The sequence below is a fragment of the Trachurus japonicus genome, chromosome 24 (assembly GCF_045865225.1).
Source record: "Trachurus japonicus isolate A0001 chromosome 24, Traja_1.0".
Classification (NCBI taxonomy): Eukaryota; Metazoa; Chordata; class Actinopteri; order Carangiformes; family Carangidae; genus Trachurus; species Trachurus japonicus.
In genome coordinates this window covers 1,850,566-1,878,549 of record NC_140930.1, presented here as the reverse complement: position 1 = coordinate 1,878,549, position 27,984 = coordinate 1,850,566, and the positions used below count along the sequence as shown (strand labels likewise).

Genomic DNA, 27,984 nt, shown 5'->3' with positions numbered 1-27,984 from the left:
TCTTGCTGTCATTATTTTTTGCTACACTTTAACTGCAGTCTGTTCTATGGTGGCCCTGGGGGATCAATTCACTGTATGTAGCTTCAGAAAACACAAACGTGCTAAAAATTCAGAAAGCAACTTCATCAATTTGACAAAAATTCTTAACACAACAGACGTGTTTCTGGGGAGACAATAAAGTGAGGGATGAGTCTGGAGGACACAATAAAGATAGGGACCACGCTGGGGACACATTAAAGTAAGGCAAGGTAGCTTTATTTATATAGCACATTTCATACCAAGTGGCAACTCAATGTGCTTCACGTAAAAACTAAAGATTTAACAGTAAGAATTGGAAACAGAAAAAAACATAAAAATTTTTAAAAATTTAAAAAAAACCTAAAACAGTAAATATTGGAAACATTGAACAAACATTTAAAAGCAAGAAAAAAGATTAAAAGTACAGAAAAGAGAGTGAAAAAAAGACTAGACTATAAAATATGAGTTTGCAGCTTGAAACGTTGATTTGTATTAAAACACTTAGCCATAAGCACATGAAAAGAGATTTGTTTTTAACCTGGATTAAAGAAAATACTCTGTGCTCCACTATTTGACTATTTTGAGTCAGTAGATCTCAGAGACCTACTGGGTTTAAACTCTACTAACATGTTAGGGACCAGTCTGGGGCCTTTAGTTGTTAGGGATGGGAACGACACGGGATTTGGATTGTCGATTGTCGAGGCCCATGTGTCGACTTTTTGTCGAATTGTCAGCCCTTTTTTTTTTTTTTAACAGCAGCAGATATGCGGGCGGGGGGGGCTACACGTGCTTTTGTTGTGGTTTATTAACGATGCTGTCGGCACAAGCGGACGAGGCAGCACGCATTCGGTTTCTTTCTTTTTTTCTTTTTTTCCGTGCATGTCCGCGGTCCTCTACGAAGAATGCAACCATTGCATCCACCTGTTTTGCCCGTGGTTTTGCCCTTTTTGCGGAGGCGGACTCGTCATCAACAGCGCACCATCACCTGCAGGGAGCCCGGACAGCTGATCTCTTGACTCTGTCGCCTGTCAGCATGCGCGCACATCCGTCACATGTGAAGCAGAATGAGGGTCAAGTAGCTATCCCATTTAGAAAAAGTGGATTTGTTTCATTTAAAATATTTTATTTCATTAGGGGAAAAGTGGCACTTTCTGCTGTTTATTTGAATAGGAAATATTGAAAGACAAAATGCAATTTACACATGGAAATCTCACAAGCCCCGCCCCCTCGACAAGTCGACACTCCTTCTCTATTAGTTGTTCTTTTTGACATTGCAGAAGTAGTAGTAGTTGTGCAGACAGCTTCCTGTTAGTGGGTTTGACAATAAGCTGAGTTTGTTTGGTTTATTAGAACGTCAATATCACATGATTCACATGTTATTGGTCATATGGACTGCTAGCTTAGCATTAGTCATTAGCCTGGTGGTCCCTCACTTTGTCGTGTGAGGAATATTCACCATCATTAGTTGTGTTACATAAAGGTGTACCTAATAAAGTGACCACTGGGTGTAAGAAACAGCATGCATCATTTTGTTTGACTACTTTTGATGAGTGTGTGTCTGTCTTTGAGTGTAAATATGAAATAACTTTTTCTTCTTTTTAGCAATAATACAATTTACAAACATCTTGAAACATCAGATATTAAACATCAAACATGTCTCCACTAAACATATGATATTTAGCGAACCCGATATGATGCACCACGATTCATACGCGAGACAGTTTTACTCCGACCGACAGTGCTCACCTTCGACAGCTTATCAGAAATCTCAGCCAGAACCCGACTGAAGCCTGTGTTTTCTCTTCAAAAAAATTGTGGACAGTAACAGTGACCGCGTTTGATCAATTTACCCTCAAAAATCAACACTTGACTTGTCTACAATAATGTTGATGATATAAAACACTTCATACATATTCTACCTATGCTATCACCACCACAGTAAAAACACATTTAACAAGCTTGAGGCTGCTGTTCGCAACGACGATGTGGAACGGTGAACCGGTTCTATGATCTAAACAAGTCGTAAGAATAAAAAACATGCAGGTTGTCCTACCTTCGACGATGCATCCAAAATCAAGTCTGCAGCGCAAAACAAGGCTGTTCTTATCTCTTCAGTAAATTCCCAACTAGTTGTCTTGATGGTGCCGTCACCAGCTTCTCAAAGTGGATTTTAATTGATGGATGGTTAAAACAATAACAGGAGAAGCTTGATACAGGCTGTGTGTTTGATGTCCTGTTTGGGGCGATCTAATCAGCGTGAAATTATGTGAACTGGATGTGTGCACGTAAAAAATAGTCCTGGTGAGTATTTTGAGCAAAGTGGCGAAGAGTGGGACGCACCGGAGACCACAGCATAACAATTAAACACGGTATGAAAAATAACAAACTGGGTCCTTTAAAGCAGAAGTAATTGATATATTTGTGTTAATATAAGTCTTAAATAGTTGTATCTTCCGACAGCAATCACTTCTATAGAGTGTTTGGACCGAAACACGGGTCTGTCAGTCACTCTGCTCTGCTCTGAGCCCAGGAGAAAACTTTTATCGTATCCTACAGTTTTTATCCAATGAGGAGAGAGAACGGCATGCAGGGCTGTGTGTGCAGCCAAGGGACGCCGTGAATGTGGCGACGTAGGGACGAGGACTGTTATGGTGCGTTCAAGGAAACTCGTATTTTTCCGACCGTGAAGTGGTACCAGTTCGATCTGGTACGAGTTCACGGGTCAGAAGTTACGAGTGGCCGTTATAGTGACTTTCACCGGTAAAACAGGTCGGAAAAACACGAGTGGGTTGCCTGTAACGCTGCAAAGTCGTAAGTTGTGACTTGAAGCTGTAATTTACGATTTCAAAAGCCTGCCTGGAACGCAGCATTAGCCAAAACCACCGGATCACTTACTTCTGCTTTAACTAAAGATGAAATAACTTTTTCTTCTTTTTATCAGTAATGCTATGTAAAACCCACTTCAATGTTTTTCTTCAGTAAAATTATGAATTTCACATTGAAACATCCGATATTAAAGATCAAACATGTCTCCACTAAACACATGATATTTACCGAACACAATATGATGCTAACCCCGGAGGCTTTCTTTCCGTATAACAGGGGAAAAAAGTTCAGTATCTGGAAACAAAGAGTTAACGTCCTTCTATTCAAGCAGTAAAACCCACTCTTGTAATATAATAACACACAAACACACAATAATTGAGTGTGTTAAAACAACAGTAACTCCTAATTTACACAAACACTGTCTGCACCACGGTTCGTACATGACACGATTTGCTCGGACCGACAGCGGTCACCTTCAACAGCTTATCAGAAATGTCGACCCTAACCCTACTGAAGCCTGTGTTTTCTCTTCAATAAAATGAATGACAGTGAGTCGACCACCTTTGATCAATTTAGCCTCTCAAATCAACACTTTACTTGTCTACAATAAAATTCATAGATAGAAAACTATTCAAACATATTCTAACTATGTCTAACTATGTACTATCACCACTACACTAAAGAAACATTTGACAAGCTGAGGCTGCTGCTCGCAACGGCATGCAGAAAAACTAACTGGCTGCACAATCTAAACAAATAAAAAGAATAAGAAACACGCAGGTTATCTTACCTTCAATGATGCATCCAAAATCAAGTCTGCAGCACAAAACAAGGCCGTTCTTATCTCTTAAATTAATTTCCAACTACTTGTCTTGATGTTGCCGTCACCAGCTGCTCATGCAGGTGCATCTCAATAAATTAGAATATCATGGAAAAGTCATTTTCCGGTCGTTCAAGTTAAATAGCCCCAACCAAATACTGAGTGCATATAGATGGACAAACTTTTCATAAAGCTAACATTTCCATATTAAAAACGTTTTCATCAATTTTGTAATATTCAAATTTTTGGAGATACTGAATTTTAGGTCTCCATTAAATGTGAGCCATAATCATTACAATTAAAATAAATTACATAAATAAAGTCATATAATGTTTCATTCTGAGCTTAATGGATCTATAAAATGTACTAGATTCACTTTTTGGATTAAATTACTGACATAAATAAACAGTTCCATGATATTCTAATTTACTGAGATGCACCTGTAGTTTATTTTAATTGATGGATGGTTAACACATAAATAGCAGAAGCTTGATATAGACCATGTATTTGATTTCCTGTTTGGGGTGATCTAATCTATGTGAAATCATTCAAACTAGGTGTGTGCACCACTCAAAATAGTCCTGGTGCGCATTTAGAGCGGAGGGACGCAGAATGAGACACACCGGAAATGAACCGCAGCACAATAATTAAACACAGGATGAAAAATAACAAACTAGGTCATTTCAAGGGACAACGAGGAGTTTTGGAAAAGCGAAGTGTCTTCACACTATGAGCCTCCGCACCGTGAAATTCTTTGACCGGCGCAAGACAGACTCATGTTTTCATTCATCAAGAATTAAAGTCAGAGGTTGGAAGACGATCACATACCGTCGTAGTTCCCACCATAAACGGAGATTCGGCGGCGTTATTCTCATGACTCGCCACGAAACCGAAAGTAAAGAAACGCTGGTCGGCTCGCCCAGCATTTCCACCACCACTAATAATAACAAAATAACCATAGAGACAAAACCATAGATTTATCTAAAATGGGCCCATTAACAAGTGTGGGTAGCGTAGATTCATCCACATTAACGTGAGACTTTTTTATAACCAAATAGAAACTCCTTGTTGTCCCTTTAACTAAGATAAATTGACCTAACGTGTGACTCCTTCAGTCTACAGATGACCAGAGGGAGTAATGTGTGAAATCAAGTTCTGGTCCAAATCAGATGAGGGTCTGATTGATTAAAGTGTATTAAGTCAGAGTGCACTCTAAGTGGTGTGTGTGTGTGTTGGAGCTGGTACCAGTCCAGTCCTACCGCAAGGCAGAGGGTAAATCCAGTTGTTCAGTAGGATCGTAGATCTGAGTTCCTGCTGCTGATCGCTGGGCTGATCGTCATCTACTGGACTCACTGGACTTCTTCTCCAGGGGAGTTCTCACTCGACACAGGAAACCTGACCTGCATTCACAAGACAGGTCCAAAGTCTCTATTAAATACTTCAGTCATGGTTCTCTCAGGTTATGTTGTTGAACATTATACTGGAGCAAAACATCAAATAAATACACAAAATTATTTGTTAAGTTTTAATTCTGTATTCAAAATTGATCCTCAATTTATATTAAGGCAAGGCAAGGCAAGGCATCTTTATTTATATAGCGCATTTCATACCAAGGCAACTCGATGTGCTTTTACATAAAGACAAAACATTTAAAAAAAGAAAAAAGAGAAGCATAAAACAGAATAAAAATAAACAAACTAACCCTAAAAACAGGGTTAAAAGTAAAAGCAAATAAAAGTAAAATAAAAGAAAATAGATCAAGTTTAAAGCTCTTAAAAAGAGCTCAGCTACTGTATAAGCACGTGAAAAGAGAAATGTTTTTAACCTGGATTTAAAAGTGCTCACAGTTGGGGCATTAAAAGTCTTTTGTTCTGACAAAGAATGTTCAAATGTCAAACATGAAATATTAATTAAACAGATTCAGTTTAACATAATTTAAATAGGCGTAGACCTTGTAACACCTTACACAACTTTACCAGTAAAAAATATATATATTTAACCTTAGTCCCTCTCTAAACAGTGTATATTTCAGCAGTTAGGCAAAAAAAATAAAAATAATCGGTAATAATGAAATGACTTTAATATTTTACCAAAACTAACATGTAGGCTAAACCACACTTTAACATCCAACAAAACTGTTTTCCTAAAGTAAACATTAGATATTTATATCTAATGTTTCTGTGTGAAATTCATAATTTTACTTTAGGAAAACAGTTTTGTTGGATGTTAAAGTGTGGTTTAGCCTACATGTTAGTTTTGGTAAAATATTAAAGTCATTTCATTATTACCAATTAGAAAGTAAAAACTTTTTTTTTTTTTTTTTTTTTTTGCCTAACTGCTGAAATAGACACTGTTTTGAGAGGGACTACGGTAAAAAAAAAAAAAAATGTTTTACTGGTAATGTAAAGCTGTGTAAGGTGTTACAAGGTCTAGCCTATTTAAATTATGTTAAACTGAATCTGTTTGATGCTAAATTTAGCATCAAACACGTCTCCACTACACACATGATATTTAGGCTACTGAACATAGATGCTAACACAAACAAGCTAGCCATGAAGTGCTGGGGGGAAAAAAAGAAAAAGAAAAAGCTATCTTACCTACAGACGGTGAGTTCAGCTCTAACAGGATGTAAACAGCTCTCCTCTCGGTCCGTGGCTCCTGAGCTCAAACTGCTTCACAGGTTTTCTAACAGCTCCTGGACTCTGAAGCTGTTGGGACTTTTAGTTTAGTTTCCAGTCTCTTTAGTGAAGCTCGACGCGGCAACACGGAGCTTTTCCCTCCAGCTCAGAGTGACGTCACGTGACGTCTTCGGGAAGATTCGGAGGGAATCGGTGTCTGTCGTCTCTCTACGTCACAGCCCTCCCCTCCCCGTTACACACCCGAAGGTTAGATTCAAAGAAAAGAAACTATGCTATAGTAAACCTTTATATTTTATTGGGGAAGTTTCATATTCGTAAATGTAAATTTCAGAATTCTTCACCATCATTTAAGTTGTTTTTTATTGAAGTTGATTATTATTTTAAGTCTCTTAATTTAATTACAAACAGGAAATGTATAGCAATAATGAGCATACATTCACAGATGTTTGGTGAATGATCTTGTCACAATGGCCATGATTGTGGTTTGCATGGGATACAAGGTCTGTCACAAAAAACAAAAAAACTGTTTTCCTTTATTGTTAACTTGACTGTTTTTTTTTCTTTTCTTTTACTTTACCTTTGTTGTGCTGTCATAATTGTAACTTTATTGTTGCTGTTGTAACGAATGTGGGCTGGAAAGGCTGAAATGTTGTTGTTGTTACAAAAAAAAATAAAGCTTTGAAAAAAAAAAAAAAAAACACCTGAAGGTTAGACTGGGACAGATGGAAATGACAGGTTTTAACTGACTAATCACAGCTAATAGAATGAAACATGAACTTAAAAATGATTATTAACAATTCAAATATTTAAAACTTTATTAGTTTCGACACTAGTTTAGATTTTAACCCTTATTAACCCATTATTTCCAGGTGGGAGCATACAGGTGAAACACTTTTCCCATTTCTCCCTTTGCCTGTCAGAGACTGGGACTGAAGGAAATGACAGGTTTTAACTGACTAATCACAGCTAATAAAATAAAACATGAACTTAAAGGGATGGTTCACCCAAAATTCAAATTTCACCCTTTTCTTTTTTCTTTCTTTTCTTTTCTCATTATCTCCTCCCCCTCATGTGGACTAAGGGCTGGGAGAAGTTTCAGAGTCCTCCATGCCTTCTCGGAGTTACAGCGGGGCTCCGTGCAGCACTGCATGTCCATATGACGGTTGAGAACGGAGCTCACTTTTCTTCGTCCAAAAAGACACACCAAAAAATTTTTAAAATACCTCCATAGTGCTCGTCTGTAATGTCCCTCTTGTATTGAAGCCCCAACATGAGAAATTGTTCTGAAAAAAATTAAATAAGTATATGTTTTAAGCTTGTTTGAGCATATAGGTTAAACACTTTTCCCATCTCTCCCTTTGCCTGTCAGAGACCCTTATAGAGTTTTTACTTCTTTTTAACAGGCAAAAGGAAATTCTAACTAAAACATAAGACATAGCCTAATTAATGTAACCATGCTGTCAGAGACCCTGTTCTGTGTAGTAATGATGTTTTATTGATGCTCTCCACAGTTGCTTCAGATTGATCTGCTCTGACCCTCATCAGACAACAACGGAGCTGATATTTATTTCAGGTTTTCAAAATTATAAAAAGGGGGATTTAAAAAAAAAAAACATGCAATTCTGCTGTTTGCAAATTCCCTGTTTTCATTTCTCCTTGTTAAACTTAAAGCAGATATCAGTGGAATGTTTTTGTTAATATAAGTCCTAAATAGTCCTATTTTCCGTCAGCAATCACTTACATGAAGTATTTCAGCCTAAACACGAGTCTCTCCGTCACTCTGCTCTGCTGTAACCCGAGGAGAAAATTTTCCTTGTGGGATACAAGTGTTATCCAATGAGGGGAGAGAACGGCATGAAGGGCTGTGTGTGCAGCCAAGGGATGCGCGTGAATGTGGTGACGTAGCACGAGGACCAATTGATGCCTGACAAGGGCGGGGGCTGCTAACTCATGGTGCGTTCAAGGAAACTCGTACTTTGTGTTTTTCCTTCCTGTGAAGTCATACCAGTTCGATCTGGTACGAGTTCACGGGTCGGAAGTTACGAGTGGCCGTTATAGGGAACTTTCACAGACAACAGGACGGTAAAAACACGAGCTACGGGTTACCTGGAACGCTACCAAGTCGTAGTTGTGACTTGAAGCTGTAACTTACGGTTTCAAAAGCCTGCCTTGAACACAGCATTAGCCGAAACGGCCGTGCCGCTGTTATCTGCTTTAATAACAAAGAGGTGACATGGAGGAAAAGGTAGATATTTCAGAATAAAAGCCCTTGATTTTGAAGTCTGCTTATTTTTGTTTGCATATTTAGTTGGAGACCAATTTTGTTCCTTTCTATGACGTCCTGGTTTCCCGCCCATTGACCTTTTAAATGATAATTTTCTGTTGGACTGCCAGAGAACTTCTGTGTTATTGCTTTTTCGTAATAAATTACTTTTGTTGCACATTTCCTGTGGTTTCTGGTTATCTGTAACTGACTGTGAAACTTTCACCATTTACTTTTTCTGTCTCCACCTCAAATCTATTGCTCCAATTCACTTTGTAGGAAGAAATTATTTTGGGGAAAATGAGGCGGAGTCCCTCAGGGCTGGATTCTGGGTCAACTCTTCACTCAGTTGCGATCACGGACAACAACAGTTGCACAACTACATGCGCGACTCCTCTTCCTCACCTTCGTATTTTTACTGTGATGCACAGGCGTTACTATCGACGGTGCAACCGGTGCAGACTCCGGGGCCCAGGCGCCGTCAGGGGCCCATGAAGGAAGAGGAAAAAAACAACAACAAAAACAGCTGTCCAGAATTGCCACAGGCCCCTGTAGCTCGGGGCGGGTCTAATGCTTTGAGCCCAGGTCAGGACAGGCTGTTAGATAGGTGTTGATATGGAGCTGCTGTCCGTGGTGTTTAAAAGCTGGTTTGCAGGGTGAGAGAAAAATACGTCAGGACCGGCATTTTTTTCTTGGCGGATCGCTGTCGGGACTGACACGGTCAGAATACGCACGTGAGTCTGAGCAGCGCATGGTCTCGGTGCGGCTGCAGTGGAGCTCGTGGTCAGTTTATGTGAATGCAGGCGGACCTTGAGCCTCCAACTGCTCTGTGTGCGCCACAAGTTTGAGCTCATGTAAACATGACGACGTGCCATGTGTCTTTCTCCCGTCAGTTTTCATGATGGAAACGTGACGCGTGGTGCAGCGTTGGATCATAACACATCCATGGTGCACCAGAGAAAAAACAAACGTGTGTAAACGTAATATGAGCTGAAAACGAAACAATGTTTTTGCACCAGTTTGTGTGAAAACAGGCTGAAAGTGAATGAATGAGAACAACGGTTCTCTTGTTGCACTACTTGAGGGATAAAAGTAATGACTCCACGACTTTCTGTAACTCTGTAACTTCTCTCCAGGCTACCCCAGAGGAAAAATTTACTGCTCAAAGCTTGCTCTTCTGTAGCTCCGGAGACAAATTTGAGATTCTCATCTCAGCCTCATTTTAGTTTCTATTTTGACTCAAATGTTTCTCATATGTTTCTCCTAAAATTCACTAGGAGCAATAGGTGAGACAGAGTAATTAGAGGGAGTCATACTTGAGACTTAAGGGAGATACCTTGCTAATCTCAAGTCAGTGTTTTTAATGGCTCCTTTATTTCTCCTTGGAGAAGAAAATGAGCAATACTGGAGCTACAATGGAGCAATACTGGCGCTACAATGGAGCAATACTGGAGCTACAATGGAGCAATATGGCACACACGCACACACACCTTACAAATACTGCAGCAACTAAACATTCTGAAGCACATACACATATACATATACATATATATACATATATATATATACCCACCAACGGCCAGGCTTTATAATTCTATAGCAAATGAGCTGACAGACAAATTGATTTCCCTTTTGCAATGAGTAATCTTTATTCAAAGTATAGTATTGTGAGTATTTCAAGTAGCTGTAACAACATTAATACAGGCAGCATTTGTATACAGGGGCTTTTTTTGAACATGGTTGTTTCAACAAATGTCTATCAGTATGCCACATCCCATACTTTACAGTGTTGTGGCCCTGATGCTGTGTTTCAAGTAGCTGTAATAATGACATAACTTTACAGTGCACATTGAACAACATTTAAAAGGGCCTTTTTTTTTGAACATGGATATTTCAACAATGTCTATCAGTATGCCACATCCCATACTTTACAGTGTTGTGGCCCTGATGCTGTGTTTCAAGTAGCTGTAATCATGACATAACTTTACAGTGCACATTGCACAACATTGCACAGCATTTAAAACATTTAAAAGGGCCTTTTTTTGAACATGGACATTTCAACGAAGGTTGCAATGCTTTACAGTGCTGTGGCCCTGATGCGGCATTTGTTTATGAAGGCTTTTTTGACCTTACTTTTCCCCACCGGTGTCCATCCATCCAGGGTACTACAGCGCATGATGTAAGCTGCAAGAAGAAAAAAAACAGAGAAAAGAAAGCACAAATTACAAATGGCATAATGTAACAGCAGTTACAATGACAGTATTGAGAGTTTTTTTTAATCCAGATGTCACATAATTCACATTGAAATATCTCTATGGTTCACACGAGGAAATTCAGCAAAACTGTGAGGTCACTGAAACAATCAAAACATTAAATGTAGCTATGTGATACATGGGGTTCAAACACTTCAGAAATTATGCCAAATTTGGCCAGATATTGTGATGAATGTGAGAAGGGTCAGAAAAAAGAGGGGAAACCAAACTAGAAATTAAAAGTAGAATTACAACAAATTCATTTTTGAAAATAATTTGTGCTTCTTTATGTTATGTATTTTTACTGATGGATTTCCACAACCTTTCCATATTTCCATAAATTGTTAACAATGAGCAATGTACTTACTTAGAATCCCATTGACTTTGAACTTATCCAGGACTGTCTTCCCATCTGGCACCTTCCCGTGCTTCCCAAAGGCCACAGCATTTCGGCACTCCTCTGCAGTAAAAAACTCAAAAATACAAAAAGTCCTGAAAATGAACAGAGTAAATATAGGAGATTTTGAGTAAACCAGTACAGGCTAAAAATCAATCTTAAACATGCTACTATATCTTATTGGTCTCAATTCTAATCCTCTTAGACTTAGAAGTGATACAAATTAATCTCTTCACATTAGCCTTCAACTAGCATTAAAGCAGATATCAGTGGAATGTTTTTGTTAATATAAGTCCTAAATAGTCCTATTTTCCGTCAGCAATCACTTACATGAAGTATTTCAGCCTAAACACGAGTCTCTCCGTCACTCTGCTCTGCTGTAACCCGAGGAGAAAATTTTCCTTGTGGGATACAAGTGTTATCCAATGAGGGGAGAGAACGGCATGAAGGGCTGTGTGTGCAGCCAAGGGATGCGCGTGAATGTGGTGACGTAGCACGAGGACCAATTGATGCCTGACAAGGGCGGGGGCTGCTAACTCATGGTGCGTTCAAGGAAACTCGTACTTTGTGTTTTTCCTTCCTGTGAAGTCATACCAGTTCGATCTGGTACGAGTTCACGGGTCGGAAGTTACGAGTGGCCGTTATAGGGAACTTTCACAGACAACAGGACGGTAAAAACACGAGCTACGGGTTACCTGGAACGCTACCAAGTCGTAGTTGTGACTTGAAGCTGTAACTTACGGTTTCAAAAGCCTGCCTTGAACACAGCATTAGCCGAAACGGCCGTGCCGCTGTTATCTGCTTTAACTTTATTCTTTTTGCATTTGCTTCACACTTCTTCACTCATGCGACACTTTACAATAACAATGTATTTGATTTGAATCATGCACTCTGTATTCTATCTTTTCACTTTGTTTTTATTCTATTTAATTATTTAATGATTACTGTATGCATTTTATTATCAACGAGATCAACAAGATTCCCGCGAGTCTATGCATGCGTTTATTATTACTAATTTCTCCAAGATGTCCGCCTCCTCCAGGTAAACAAACACCTGGTTGCATGTTTGTATAACTATTTGCTGTTGTCTGTGGAATAAAAAGGGTGGTGTGTGAGTTGCAAATAGCTAAACGGCGGTAGAACGCACTACCTCCATTTTCTGCTGCTGCTAGGAGGTGGGACAGAGAGATCTGCTAGATAACAGGAGACATTGAGAGAAAAATCTGCACATTCATTATTCTAGAGGTAAAATATTTGGAAAATATGGCCTATGGTTGTTTTTGCCTGGAATTGTCCTTTAAGCTTTATTGTCTTTCATGCAGACACTGTGATATATGCAACTGCACCCTCTCATTCATTCGTGGTCTCGTACTGCCATCTAGTGGTGCAAATAAATCGCTACGCGACATGACAGCGGGTGATAACGGGAACACCTTTCCTCAGGCAGACACGCCTGTAAGTCCGCCAACATAAATTGTAGATAAAAGCCAGATAGCAGCTGCTAAAACCTTAGTCACGGTGCAGCAAGAAGTAACTACCATCAAGCTAGACGAAGAACCGACGTCAGGACACCGCTGCTCAGGTTAGGCTGTAACAACTTAAGATCGTACTATTTGTTTACATTGTGTTGTGTGTGTGTGTTATTTTAATAACCTAGCTTTCTTTGTACCAAAATCTAAATTTACAGGTGTGATTATCACACCCGTGCTGATATACAGTACAACAGCACTCCCTCTCGTGTGATATTGCTTAATTATACAATTATTGTTCAGCTTCCTAGTAGATTCCTTTCGCCTCCCAAGGACATAGCTTCAGGAAGGTGATGCCCTGAGGTTTTGTTTAACCCTATATGATTAATCAATAACTTGATAATACGATAATTTATGAATAGTGACCATAACTGGTCATGAATCATTACCCTCCATATACCCTACATTGTCAATACATTTTAAAGAATTAAATTCTATAATCTACAATAAAGCGGCAACGGAGTTTCTGTAGGTATCAACAATTAGAGACCTATTTGCACTTTCATGCCTATCCTGGAAAAAAGTTGCTACTTTTTCTGATGAGAATTTTATTTTATTTAAATAAAAAATGTTTAAATCAATTTCCCAGCCCCAAATGTAGTGATAATTTGACCAATAGAGTTGTAAAATTCTGTCACTAAAATGCATACAGTTTCAAGTGGGGGTTACTCTCACCTTTGACATTTCTTTTTAAAAAATCCTGTAAATCAATGTTTGCAGCTGAAGTTTTCCAATATATAGATAATAATAATCCAAGTGATAAGAGACCAGAGACTGTCAAAGATTTTGGTTTTTATAGTGTCCATAGTAAGTTAGAAATGACAATCATGCCAAAAATTAGCTAAGCCATGTAGTGAAATGAATTACCATCTGAGTCATCTTTGGGTGAGCCGGGGTCTGGTTCATAAAAACACATCTTCTTCGGTGGGTTTCGCGCTCTTTTGGGCATCTCTTTCTTGGTATTTCCTGCTGGGCCATCCATTCTGTTAAATACATAAAAATACAATATTTTAATTATTTAAAAAGGTGGTTCAATGTCTTATTTTAGTTACTAGTTTTATCATGTCATTATATCTCATAATTTGGTACAGCAACTTGTTGAAACATTTGGATACAGAGATGTGTTACTGTAACCATATCAGACAACTCAGGAACTGAAAAACATGGTCTTTAAGAGGATATATCCTCTTAAATTTCAACACATCAACAATTTTGTCCACAGCAAGCACTTTGAATATACATGAGGCTCCAATGCAAATATCTTAATTGCCAAAAATGCCATAGGCTACATCATGTTAAGATTTGATCACCAAATCAAACTTGCTGTCTTGTTTGCTAATTATATAATAAAATATGATTAACCACCCACAGAATTCTGAAGAATTAATTATGAACACATGAATACGTATATAAAATTATGTTTAAGTCATCATGAAACAATAAGCAGTATGATCTGCTCTGAGACGCTGGAGGTGTGTGCTGGAGATGCTGAACTCTGTCCAGCTGCCTGCAGAACTCCCTTTTAAACATCCACCATTACAACAAGCCTTGTTTAGAGCAGTCTTGATAAACAACATGGATAATACTGGAAAAAATAACATTCATTAGCCACTTCAATCTAATTTGGCACATATTTTGTAGGTAAATGTGGACTCCTTTCTAAATGACCAGCTAGCAGGCAATCCATCACAATCGTCGTCGTGTTAATTTGAAGATTTTTTCAGTTCAGTAGCCTATTATTTTACTCACTTCATTGTTTGTGAAAAAAAATCCCGAAGAGCATATTCTTTACATAAAGATATTACCACAATAAATTAACCAGTTAACGTTAGCTAACAGTTAATCATAATAAGTTCATGGCCACGTGTGGTCCGGGCCTCACTAGCTAAGTTAGCTTCACTATTAGCCGCATGTGCCGACCAGTTTCTTCGAAAACCACCTCAACCAACATAAACTCTTGCCACCTACATGTTTGCAAAGTTTTACCCAAATTACGCTTTACAAAGATATCGCTTACCTTCTTTTACGTCCCGTAACGGTTCCTTCTGCCTCCATCTCTCTTTTTTTTCCTTCTGCCTCCCGCACATGGCTCCCGCACTGGCGCACTCCAACCGTTAACGTAAGGCTTCACGTCAGTCAGACTTAGTGCCAATCAATGACCAATCATGATGCAGCAATTGTGACTGATGGCGCTCTCTCCCAATGAAATGTTGACGTTAGGGCTGCATCTACTGGGTTCAAAGTTCACATTGGACTTCATTGGACTTTGTTGAAATAGTAACTTTATTGCTCTCAAATTAACAATAAATGACTGTTGTTTTTATTTTACGTTTTATGTGGTTCATGAAAAAAACCTGAATGATGTGCATTGGAATACTTACAATTATTCATAGAAAATGTAATTAATATAAAAGCAGAAGGTCTTTGCAACCTACAATCATAAATGTTCAATCAATTCATTCTGAGTACAGTTAGGCTATACATAATTAAAAATAAAAAAAATCATGTGGATTACAATAAAGTCAACATGATTAAAAACAACCAAAACATTGATCTCAGTCTGAGAAATCAATGAGTGCTTTTGGAGAGCTCTTCATTTGTTCTGTCTGAGCTTAGTATGAGATGGATAAACTGAAGCTAGAATGAGAATAGATTGAGTTTATAGAGAGAGCTCTCTGATTTCTCTGCATGATATCACAAAGAGACATAACATTTGAGAAACTCTGAGAATTATATTAGAGCTTGTTGAGATCTCTTCTGAAACTTAAAAGGAGACTAAATTGAGATTTAGTGCATCTTATTGCTCTGGAGAAAAAGATGAGACACAGGAGAAACAACCCTTAGTCTCAGTTTGCTGTCACACAGATCTCATAGTTGTCTAGGAGAAGTAAATGAAACATTTTTGAGATCTCTTTTTGAATTTTATTTTCCTCTGGGACTTTATGTGTATGCCTGATAAGTTGTTGAAGCACAGTGGTGCTTAAATACGAGAAAGTTTTATGTGAACCATTTAAAAAATAATAATAATAACGTAGGCTATATAAATTTAGAAGCATGTTGGGTTGTTGTTTTTTAATCGAAAATCATGGAAATGTACTGGTATTGGTATAAAATACTGAAATTCTGGTATCTCGACAACCCTACCTGTAACATTAGCCTACATGGTGACAATAGCAGTTCTCTCAAGTGGTTGTGTGCGTGTCTGTATGTGTGTGTGTTCGCTTGTGTTTAGGGCGGCGGGTGGGGGCACAAAAAAAATATTTGCACCAGGGCCCATCACCATGATGTTACGCCACTGCTGTGATGTAAATGTGATTGTGAAGTGGTGTTCTTGTGCAACTTTTGCCTTTAATTGATTGGACAGTACAGTCCTCCCTCCTCAGTTCTCAGTAAACAAAGGAGGAACCAAAATGTCCAAAGATCTGATCTGTGTCCTGATAAACTGTGAAGAGAGGAAGAGCTGCAGCAGAGAGATACGCCTTCACCTTTAACTTCCTCTTTTTAGTGTTGCAAACAAACAACTAACACACCTTGAGGAAGTGGCTCTTTCTTCATCACAGATGATGTTGAATGTTTTCCTCCGTCAGGCGACAGTTCACAAACTGATGAAGAGACGGACACACGAACGCACCATGGCTGAACTCAGGTGGATTCAAACGTGTTTTTCTCTGATCCTGCTGCTTCAGGTCACAGGTAAGAAAACATGACATCACTACTTCACACAACTGCTGCTGCATCATTACAGCTTTTTAGTTTGATTTTCATCTCGTGGGTTTTATCAACTAACAATAAAAGTAGTTGTTGAGCAGCTGCTTTTTGTTACATTTATATTTCAGTCAATGGTTTATGTTTTAATATACAGTACATAAGTTGTTTTTTTCAACTGTCATGTAAATGTAGGCTACTGACAGAGTGTTAAGGTCTTTGCACACTGAGTCCGTTTTTTTCGCATGCGTTTTTCGTATCCGTCATCCGACAAAAAACGTTACGCACAGGCTCCTTGCACACTGAGTCCGTTGCGTTTTATTCGCATGCGTTTTTATTTTGTGTTCCAAATTTCGGAGAGGGAGACAAAAATCGTCACGCAATGATGCACTTAGTGGTTCTCTCACTTGTTGAGAAATTAAAGAGAAACATTAAAATATGTCCAGCCTGACTGTGCGTTCACACCAAAAGCTTCCAAAGCGTCAAAATGCCAGAAGTCAGTTCATTTTCAATGAGAGCCGGCGACACTGAGCGACCAAAGCGTCAACAGGCGTCGCCGCGCTTCCAAAGCGTCCAAAGCTTCACCAGACGAAAAGTTGAGCCCTGGTTAACTTTAGGGTAATTCGCAACCGGCGGCAACCTGTCAGAATAGAGATGTCCGTCGGCTGCCTTTTAAAAAAAAAAAAGTATTTCGGCTCCCCAATGACCAGCGCGATCGAACTTTGACGTCAGTCACGTGACGAGTGACCAAAGCGGCTGAAAATATTTGCCGTTTTGGAAGCTGTCTTGTCTGACCCACCCTCGAGCGTTATTGACGCTTTGGAAGCTTTTGGTGTGAACACACAGTGAGAGGACGATAATCTGCCTGCTTGTAAATGAGCAGCGGATCATGATCACTTAAACAGGTTATTATAGGATGTCAGTGGTCCAGTTTGATAGATATTGATTATTAGCTCATACAGTAAACAGAAGACGGACAATTTCCATGATCCTCAACAGCAGCTGGCGCACGCACACACACACACACACACACACACACACACACACACACACACACACACACACACACAGACACACAGACACACACACTCAGGGGTGAACAGCAGCTGGCGCATGCACACACACACAGACACACACTCAGCGGTGATCTCCCCCTCCCTCTCTCCCTCTCTCCCTCTCCAGCCTCGAAACTCTGATGTGATTGGTCAAAAAGACTTTTCACGGATGCGAAAAACGCATTAAATCGAACCTGTTCCGAAAACTTTAATGACGGACGAAGGTTTCGGACTCGGTGTGTAAACATGATCGACACAACATGAGGTCGAATTTATTTTTTGATGTGCGGCAATTTCGGACGAAAAAAACGGACTCAGTGTGCAAAGGCCTTTAGTGATGTAAACAGTATTTCTGTCACTGTCCTGTTCTGCTCTGTCTTGGACGTTGGTGAAATAAACTGAACAGAAGCTGAGTTCTTCTGACTGGACCACCATTGTTGATGAAGTTGTGATGAAGAACCAACGACAACAAGCAAATTTTTCTCTCTCGTCTTCTTCACAGCAGTGACTGGACAAGGTTTCCCCTCCTACGACACCGCTGTCCGAGCTGGAGATGACGTCACTTTGTCCTGTGAAAACCTGATAGATGGTCAACGTGAGTGTGACGGCACTGACTGGATCTTTGCTGGTCCAATAAGCAAAAACCTGGTCATACGTGGGAAGATTGTTAAAGAACACAACAGACTGAGTGTCACAGAGAACTGTTCTCTGATTCTAAAGAAGGTCTCAGCTGGAGACGCCGGTGTCTTCGAGTGTCGCCAGACCAGAACAGGAACATTTTCTGTGGTTTATCTGTCTGTTGTCACCAGTGAGTATTTACACTGAATCATCTCACTCATTCTGATTATTACAGTGATGAAGCTCATTTCTGTCTCCTTGTCTCCATCAGTGACTGAACAGAAGGTCGGTGAGAACGTGACATTAACCTGCTCTATGTCTACATATGGACCCTGTAGAGACAGAGTGAGGTGGCTGTTTAGAGGTAGCCCTATTGGTGAAGATAACAGAGAGTTGAAGACATCACAGTCTGGCTGCTCAGCCACTGTCAGCTTTTTAGAAACTCATTTCATATCAAACTCCTTCAATGACTTCCTGAAGTGTGAAGTGACGGCCGGCCCACCTGAGAGTAAACACCGGTTCTCCTTCAGCCCTCGGTCTTCAGGTGAGAAACAGAGAAAACATGAAGATCTGTTCCTGATCTGACAAACTGCAGTCGCTCATTTTAGGGATTTTCTTTCTCTTTAACAGGAAAGAAAACTTCAACATCTGGAGACAAGGAGACGACATCAGACAAGCCAACAGGTACATCTGTAGTATCTCCAGACGTCCTCTCTGTCACAGTTAAGGGAGAAACACAGGACTCAAATACAGACTCCAAAAACACAGGTGAGTGAAAACACGGTAGTTTATTGAGGGAAAAACGGGACAAACCCAAATACGTCTCCAAACAGGGGAAAAAACCTCAAACTAAACAGGAACACACAAAGTACTTGACACTCTGTGTTCAACTGTCTGTGGTTTGACTGAGAGAACAATTAAAGCAGTACTAAAGAACTTTAAGTTTTGGTTGAGTTTGGCGGCGCCAGTGGCCCAAAGCGGTAGTATTTTGCCTGAAGGAAGACTCCATTTCCCATGAGCACTAGCGAATAGCGCTGTAAACATCCTGATCTCCTGGGGCATGGAAATTAACAGAAGACGTCCAAACTAAGTTTCTGTTACCAGCGGATCATTTCTCAGTAAACACACATACACAATCATTGCTGCTCCCTCCTCGTCGTGACTCGCAAAAGTGAAAGTGAAACTTAAAGGACAATTCCAGGCGAATTCAACTCGGGGGTGTATTTTCCTATCATTTTAGGTCTAAAAGAAGGAATCTGAAGATTTTCAGTTTAATGTCTCCTGTTTTGCGGTAGTTGCGTCTGTCCCCGCATCACCACAGCAGCAATGAATGGGAGTGGATGTAAGTCCCGCTGTTTAGGCTGTTTACAGCCCTCAAAGCCGCAATTTTTTTCCACAGACAGCGTCAGGTGGCTACTCAAACATGCACCCAGAAGTTTATTTACTTCAAGCAAGCTGACATGTTTGTAAAACTAGGAATATCAACTCTTGACTTGCTTGAAGTGTACATTTTTTTCCACAGACAGCGTCAGGTGGCTACTCAAAGATGCGCCGAGAAGTTTTTTTGACTTGAAGCAAGTAAAGAGTTGATATTCCTGTGTTTATGACACAAACTGTAGCTTTTCCCACTGCACCTGAACACACCGAGCACGGCAACTGGGTCTCGCACGAGACTCCGGGAGACTTTGAATTAGATCTAGTTTTACAAACATGTCGGCTTGCTTGAAGTAAATAAACTTCTCGGTGCATGTTTGAGTCTCCATCTGATGCTGTCTGTGGAAAAAAATTGCAGCTTTGAGGGCTGTAAACAGCCTAAGCAGCGGAACTTAAATCCACTCCCATTCATTGCTGCCGTGGCGATGCAGGGACAGATGCAACTACCGCAAAACAGGAGCGATTAAACTGAAAATCTTCAGATTCATTCTTTTAGACCTAAAATGAAAGGAAAATACACCCCCGAGTTGAATTCGCCTGGAATTGTCCTTTAAGTGAGAGCTGGGTTCCTACCATGCTCCTCAAAGCTGCTTAGTGCGGGTGAAGGCGATACAGACCATAATGATACAGACCCCCTCAGACCGTGACAGAGGTGTCATTCAACTGGTTGTAAGTCGATGTACCATCATAAAAGTTATGAAAATATTATATGAAGGTTGAAAAGTTCCTTAGTGTTGGTTTAAGGCTCAGTCTGAAACTGACTTCATTACTGATAAAACACATCAGTGTCATCAGTGTTAATATTATTTGTAATTCAATAATTAGAATATTTATAACTGTATTCATTCTTAAATTACCTTAGATTTAAACCCTTATTAACCCATTATGCCCAGGTGGGTGCATACAAGGTGAAACACTTTTCCCATCAGAGATCCTGCTGTCCTATTGCTGTTGTATCGATGCTCTCGTCTCCTCCACGGCTGCTTCAGGTGGTTCTGCTCTGACCTTCATCATGTTGCTGATGCGTGTGGCTGAACTCCTCCTCCTCACTGTGATCACTGTTCTCCTCATCAGAGCTGCAGGTGAGAACATCCACTCCCACACCAGTTCAGCCTCACTCACTCAAACTGGGAGTTTACTGCTGACCTGAGACTCTGTGCTCCATTTTCCAGTGAAGCAGAGAGCAGCTGAGAGAAGCCCAGCAGGGAGGCGTTCAGGTGCAGCAGCCACTCAGGTAAAGAGCAGATCAGACAGGAAGCCGTGGTGCCTTCAGGTTCAGCTGGGAGGGAGGGAATCTGGGAGTCTGTCTGGTCTCTGCTGTCAAACTCAGCTCCACTGTGTTGTGTTGTTGTTCACAGGTGCAGCGGGATGAAGATAAAGTCGAGTATGAAAACTCTGTCAGACTCCACTGATCCACCACAACTAGAGCCTCCTCCTGGTGGTCGTATCCCTCCGCCACTCAGACTAGTTCCTCACTCGTCCAGTGTGTGTGTGTGTGTGTGTAAATGTTTAGTTTGTCTTTGAATGAGCTTCCAGCCTGAACAGAGACTCTGTATTAGAAGTGAAAACTGTATAATGTGCTGATCACACAGTGTCTGGTCTCAGTGCACTGTGCATGTTTCAGTGGAGCTTCACTGTCTTTGCTGTAGATGTTGATCTTCTTCTTTAAACTCTGTGAAACTGGATCAGTCAGGACACAGACGCTGATGCTCTTCTTGTTTTGCTGCACAAACGTATAAACTCTCTGTCATATCCTCTGTTTGTTCTCCTGTTTAGTTTGAGTTTCTGTTTTATTTTGAAAGTCACTTTGTCTTCTTCCTGCCCCGTTGTGTCTAGCTTTGCCTTTGTCTCCCACATTCGTGCCTCGTTTGTAATAAATTTCTGTCGTTTTATTCTGCATCTTCCCTCCTCTCCCTCCCAGTTCACCTCTTGAACCTCATCAACCTGTTCAATCCTGTCATTTACCCTCTGTGTTTTTGTGGGTTCTTGGTTTGGGTACATGCTGTCATTCTGACATCCCACCATTCCGACATACCGCTATTCCGACATACCACCATTCCAACATACCGCTATTCCGACGACATACCACCATTCAGACAAGGCTTTCAATATAAGGAAATGTGCATCACTCAACAGGTGAGTCCCTCCTACTTATCTGGACTCTCTACTTCTGGACTCTCTATCTATCTGGCCTGTCTAGCCTCTACCTGGTCGTTTTTACTGAACTTAACCAACTCCTTTCATCATTGCCTAAACCTAACCAGTGCAAAATCTTTTGGGGAAAAAATACGCTATTAAAGGAATTGTCCGAAAGGCAGGATGTTTAAAAAAAGAAAAAAAGTCCGTCTTTCTGACCATAGGAGGAAAAAATTGTCGGAATGATGGGACATTTGATAGAAAATTAAGTGTTGCCATTTAGACAATTCAAGGCCTATTTTGGACTGGTGGGATGTCTGAATGGCAGTTGCCCCCGTCTTGGTTTTAGGGGTTTCTGTTTCTTTGATTTTGGAGTCTTATTTTTGTTTTCATTTTTAGTCAGAGACCAGTTTTGTTCCTTTCTATGACGTCCTGGTTTCCCGCCCATTGATCTTTTGTATGATCATTTTCTGTTGGACTGCCAGAGACCTTCTGTGTTATTGCTTTATTTCGTAATAAATTACTTTTGTTGCACATTCCCTGTGGTTTTTGGTATCTCTAGCTGACTGTGACACTTTCATCATTTACTTTTTCTGTCTCCACCTCAAATCTATTGCCCAAATTCACTTTGTAGGAAGAAATTATTTTGGGGAAAGTGGGGCGGAGTCCCTCAGGGCTGGATTCTGGGTCCTCTTCTTTTCAAACTCCACCTCCAAACCTCCAAAACCTCCCAGGAGTCCAGACAGTAAAACGTTGAGAGCTTTGCTGCTCCTGTTCACACACACACGTTGAAATACTTGCCCTTTAACTCTCTGAACAAAATGGGCTGTAACCATAAAGACACAATTAAGAAAAAAGACAAAAAGGCACCAAATCGTCATCGTCATCATCATCCTCATCTCTGTAGTTTCCCACCATCACTGTCCTGTAGCTTCAGCTGCAGGTGTCTCAGTCTGGTGGACGGCCTGTTTGACCCACTGCTGCATTTACATCACATGACAAACATTCACAACAACGCTTCACTCAGTTGTGTTCAGGGACGACAACAGTTGCACAACTACTCTTCCTCAACCTCATCTTTTTACTGTGATGTAAATGTGATTGTGAAGTGGTGTTCTTGTGCAACTTTTACCTTTAACTGATTGGACAGTAGAGAGACAGTCTCCTCCCTCCTCAGTTCTCAGGAAACAAAAGAGGAACCAAAATGTCCAAAGATCTGATCAGTGTCCTGATAAACTGTGAAGAGAGGAAGAGCTGCAGCAGAGACATACGTCTTCACCTTTAACTTCCTCTTTTTAGTGTTGCAAACAAACAACTGACACACCTTGAGGAAGTGGCTCTTTCTTCATCACAGATGATGTTGAATGTTTTCCTCCGTCAGACAACAGTTCACAAACTGATGAAGAGACGGACACACGAACGCACCATGGCTGAACTCAGGTGGATTCAAACGTTTTGTTTTTCTCTGATCCTGCTGCTTCAGGTCACAGGTAAGAAAACATGACATCACTACTTCACATCGCTGCTGCTACACCGTTACATCTAGTTGAATAGGAATAAGAATAAGATTTCATCAAATGCACGGGGAAGTGATGAGGATGTAACTTAACCCCCTGCAGCCTGCAGGTGGATGAAAGGGAGATGCGGGGCTGAAACAATAGGAAGAGGGTGACAGTAAAAGTAGGGCAGCACTGGCATCAAAGAGGAAGATGTGTAAACTCTGCAGTTTAAATAGTCAAACAAACCCTCTCAATCTGGCGCACTGAGTGAAGCTTGTCATGTGAGTAAAACAATGCAACTCGAGTTTTCTGACTGAACTAACTTCACTCCGTTTATGAAACAGCTGCTTTGCTTGTTGTGGGTCAGGGACAGAGGTGGCAAAAGTACTCATATTCTGTACTTAAGTAGAAGTACTGATTCAACTCCTTTACTCAAGTAAAAGTAAGAAAGTACAGGCTCTGAAATGTACTTTTGAAGTAAAAGTAAAAATGTATTTTTGCCGTTAATGAAACCTACATCCTTTGATAATTTTGTTAAACAAAAAAAGTTCAGACATCAAGATTGAACTGGCCAGAGGCAGTGTTTCCATTCATTAACGTTTGGGCCGCCACAGACTCGCACAAAATAATAATAATAATAATACTACTACTACTAATAATAATAATAGTAATAATAATAATAATAATTTTTAAACTGCGTTTCACCACCTCTCATCTCTGCCAGTCAGTCCACCTGTCGTCTCCTTCGCGTGCTCACCGCATGTACACACACACGGGGGGGCGCATGGTAAACGGTAAATGCGCTATATCGCGCTGAATAGTCCGTCCACCATCGCTTCCTTCCTCCATGCAAGCAATATATTCCTTGCCTCCATGTCGCTGCTACAGTAACTACAAGTTGGTAACTCGGTTCTCTCTCTACCGTACCCCCCTCCCTCCCTCTCCCTCTTTCCCTCTCGTCACGTCTTTTACCGGTATGTTTTTACGTCGTGTCAAAAAAAAAAAAAAGAGTAACAAGCCTGTTTTTACAATGTAAGGAGTAGAAAGTACATATTTTTGAGTAAAAATGTAGGGAGTAAAAATAAAAAGTCGTCAGAAAAATAAATACTCGAGTAAAGTACAGATACCTGAAAAATCTACTTAAGTACAGTAACAAAGTATTTGTGCTTCGTTACTTGCCACCTCTGGTCAGGGACGACAACAGTTGCACAACTACATGCGCGACTCCTCTTCCTCACCTTCGTCTTTTTACTGTGATGTAAATGTGGTTGTGAAGTGGTGTTCTTGTGCAACTTTATGTGGTCTGTGGTCTTCTTGTTCCGTCTCTGACACTCGTTGCCATGTCAACCTTTTTTTTTCTGATGGTCATGACGTCCCTGTTCAAACTCCTCCTCCTCAGTTCTCAGAAAACAAAGGAGGAACCAAAATGTCCAAAGATCTGATCTGTGTGCTGATAAACTGTGTGAAGAGAGGAAGAGCTTCATTGTCCAGTTTCAGTCAGATGAAGGCGAATACATGCAGAAGAAAATCGGTTTCCAATCACATGATCTGGGTGTTTTAGTCGGATCTGGAGAAGTCCAGTCTCAGTCGGACAAACACGTTTACATGAACTTCAGTCGTCCAGTTATAGACGGATTAAGGCCATAGTTAGTTTTTTTTCCAACTGTCATGTAAATGTACTGACTGAGTGTTAGTGATGTAAACAGTATTTCTTTCACTGTCCTGTTTTGCTCTGTCTTGGAGGTTGGTGAAATAAACTGAACAGAAGCTGAGTTCTTCTGACTGGACCATCATTGTTGATGAAGTTGTGACGAAGAATCAAAGACAACAAGCTCATTTTTCTCTCTCGTCTTCTTCACAGCAGTGACTGGACAAAGTAACTCCTTTTCCTACATCACTGTCAGAGCTGGAGATGACGTCACTTTGTCCTGTGAAAACCTGAGAGATGTTCAACATGAGTGTGACGGCACTGACTGGATCTTTATTGGTTCAAGATTCACACAACTGGTCAGACGTGGACAGGTTGTTGAAGAAGACAACCCTACATCAGACAGACTGAGTGTCACAGAGAACTGTTCTCTGGTTCTAAAGAAGGTCTCAGCTGGAGACGCTGGTGTCTTTGACTGTCAACAGCTCGATCTAGGACAAATTTTTCACTTCGATCGGGTTTATCTGTCTGTTGTCACCAGTGAGTATTTACACTGAAGCATCTCACTCATTGTGATTGTTACAGTGATGAAGCTCATTTCTCTCTCATTGTCTCCGTCTTCACAGTGACTGAACATGATGGTGGTGATGAGGTGACGTTGAACTGCTCTGTATCAGCTAATGGAGGTGTCACACACACAGTGAAGTGGCTGTATGAGGGCAGAGCTGTGGGAGGAAACACAAACATGAAGTCAGCTACTGTCACGTTTCCTTCCTCTGATCTCAGCAAGACAAAGAATCAGGAGTCGTATCAGTGTCAGGTCACTGATAAAGAAGGTCAGCGGTTCAACTTCACTGCTCCGACCTCAGGTGAGGAACCAGATGAGAACATGATGAGTTCCTGTACATGAGGGTTACCACACGTTTGATGGGTTTTCTTCTATTGTTTGCTCAGATTACGACACAACAACAAGAACTACAATCGGGGGAAATCCTGGCCTGGACCCAACAGCTCCACCTGTCAGCAACACCTCACTTCCAACCTCAGGTGAGAAACCAGAATTACTAACAACACGTTTCACTGCAAGACACAACAACTGATCCCTACACAACATTAGAAGCGACTTACTCACCATCAGCTCTCTCTCACACTCTTTTCTTCTCCTTTGGTTTGACTTATTTTTATTTAAACTAAAAAACGGGGGGAAAAGAACGGAGTTGACAAAGTTTAAAAAACAGGAACATTTTCTTCAAAACACCCAATTCTACTGTTTACAAATGTCTTTTTTTCCTTTTCCCTTTTTGAATTTAATGAAAAAAATAAGAGGTTGCATGGAGGTAAAGGTTGATATTTCAGAATAAAAGCCCAAAGGAAGGAATGGTTTTATTACAGTGAGACATGTTTATGTCTGTGACTTGGTCCAGAGATGAAGCTTCAAATTTTGAGGTTGGATCCAGAAACCCGTGTGCAGCTTCATGGTCTTTGATTGGTTCAGTTTGTTGGATCTGATGTGAAGAACTGGTCTCTGCTCTCGTCTCCTCCACAGCTGCTTCAGGTGGTTCTGCTCTGACCTTCATCATGTTGCTGATGCGTGTGGCTGAACTCCTCCTCCTCACTGTGATCACTGTTCTCCTCATCAGAGCTGCAGGTGAGAACATCCACTCCCACACCAGTTCAGCCTCACTCACTCAAACTGGGAGTTTACTGCTGACCTGAGACTCTGTGCTCCATTTCCCAGTGAAGCAGAGAGCAGCTGAGAGAAGCCCAGCAGGGAGGCGTTCAGGTGCAGCAGCCACTCAGGTAAGGAGCAGATCAGACAGGAAGCCGTGGTGCCTTCAGGTTCAGCTGGGAGGGAGGGAATCTGGAGGCCTGTCCCATTCCTCCACACTTGGCTCAGTGCGCTTGGTTACGCACACACTTTGGTGACGTTTTGCCGGCGGAACGTATATTTACATATAGTGTTCAAGCATGTATTAAGTGGCCAAGCGCGTGGGGGGAGATTTAAAAGCAATCGGGACACACTTGACAAGTGCAGCCTGTGCCATTGTGCACAGTAGCACAACTACGACACACACACACACACACAGCACAGCAACAGTTTTAATAAACAGTGCTGCTGGATCACAGTCTCATCCTCACGTGTCTCTATGCGCAAGATTCAAATCATAAATGTGTAAACCCAACTCCATAAGTAGCCTAAATAAAACAACAAGAAAAACGAAAAAAAAAGTCATAATTATGAGATAGAAAGTTAATTTCAGATTAATTCAATCGCATTTCCTAAACGTGGCTTGTGGTGCATTGTGGGATTTATACTTGGCCAAATACCGCTCAGATGCGGTCTTACCTTAAGTGTGGGTAAAGTGCAAATCAAGCGCGCTGCACTTTCGGTCGTTGGAGAAATGGGACACACTTGCGCACTGACACTAGGCCCATGAACGCACGCACACGCCAAGTGCCCAAGTGTGTAAGTGTGATGGAGTGTGCATATTGGGACAGGCCCAGTGAGTCTGTTTGGTCTCTGCTGTCAAACTCAGCTCCACTGTGTTGTGTTGTTGTTCACAGATGCAGCGTGTTGAAGAGGAAGATGAAGGTCCAGTCGAGTATGAAAACTCTGTCAGACTCCACTGATCCACCACTTCCTCACCAGGAAGTAGAGCCTCCTCCTGGTGGTCGTATCCCTCCGCCACTCAGACTAGTTCCTCACTCGTCCAGTGTTTGTGTGTGTTTAAATGTTTAGTTTGTCTTTGAATGAGCTTCCAGCCTGAACAGAGACTCTGTATTAGAAGTGAAAACTGTATAATGTGCTGATCACACAGTGTCTGGTCTCAGTGCACTGTGCATGTTTCAGTGGAGCTTCACTGTCTTTGCTGTAGATGTTGATCTTCTTCTTTAAACTCTGTGAAACTGGATCACTCAGGACACAGACACTGATGCTCTTCTTGTTTTACTGCACAAACTTAGAAACTCTCTGTCATATCCTCTGTTTGTTCTCCTGTTTAGTTTGAGTTTCTATTTTATTTTGAAAGTCACTTTGTCTTCTTCCTGCCCCGTTGTGTCTAGCTTTGTCTTTGTCTCCCAGATCTGTGTCTTGTTTGTAATTAACTTCTGTCTTTTTATTCTGCGTCTTCCCTCCTCTCCCTCC

The 27,984-nt window shown here is 40.8% G+C and overlaps 1 protein-coding gene and 1 long non-coding RNA gene across 2 annotated transcripts in view; one reads left to right on the top strand and one right to left on the bottom strand.

Moving 5' to 3' along the window:
• Nucleotides 1-27,984, top strand: part of LOC146961085 (uncharacterized) — an 80,597-nt gene extending 52,613 nt beyond the window's left edge. Inside the window, exon 6 of the mRNA XM_085771657.1 lies at nt 27,427-27,984. Coding sequence (XP_085627783.1) covers nt 27,427-27,470 — 44 coding nt within the window. The 3' untranslated portion in view covers nt 27,471-27,984. The remainder of the gene's footprint in view (nt 1-27,426) is intronic.
• LOC146961086 (uncharacterized) lies at nt 10,637-13,729 on the bottom strand. The gene is made up of 3 exons (XR_015035252.1): nt 13,612-13,729; nt 11,186-11,310; nt 10,637-10,750 (listed from the first exon to the last, which is right to left on the bottom strand). It is a non-coding gene; the product is annotated as an uncharacterized LOC146961086 (long non-coding RNA).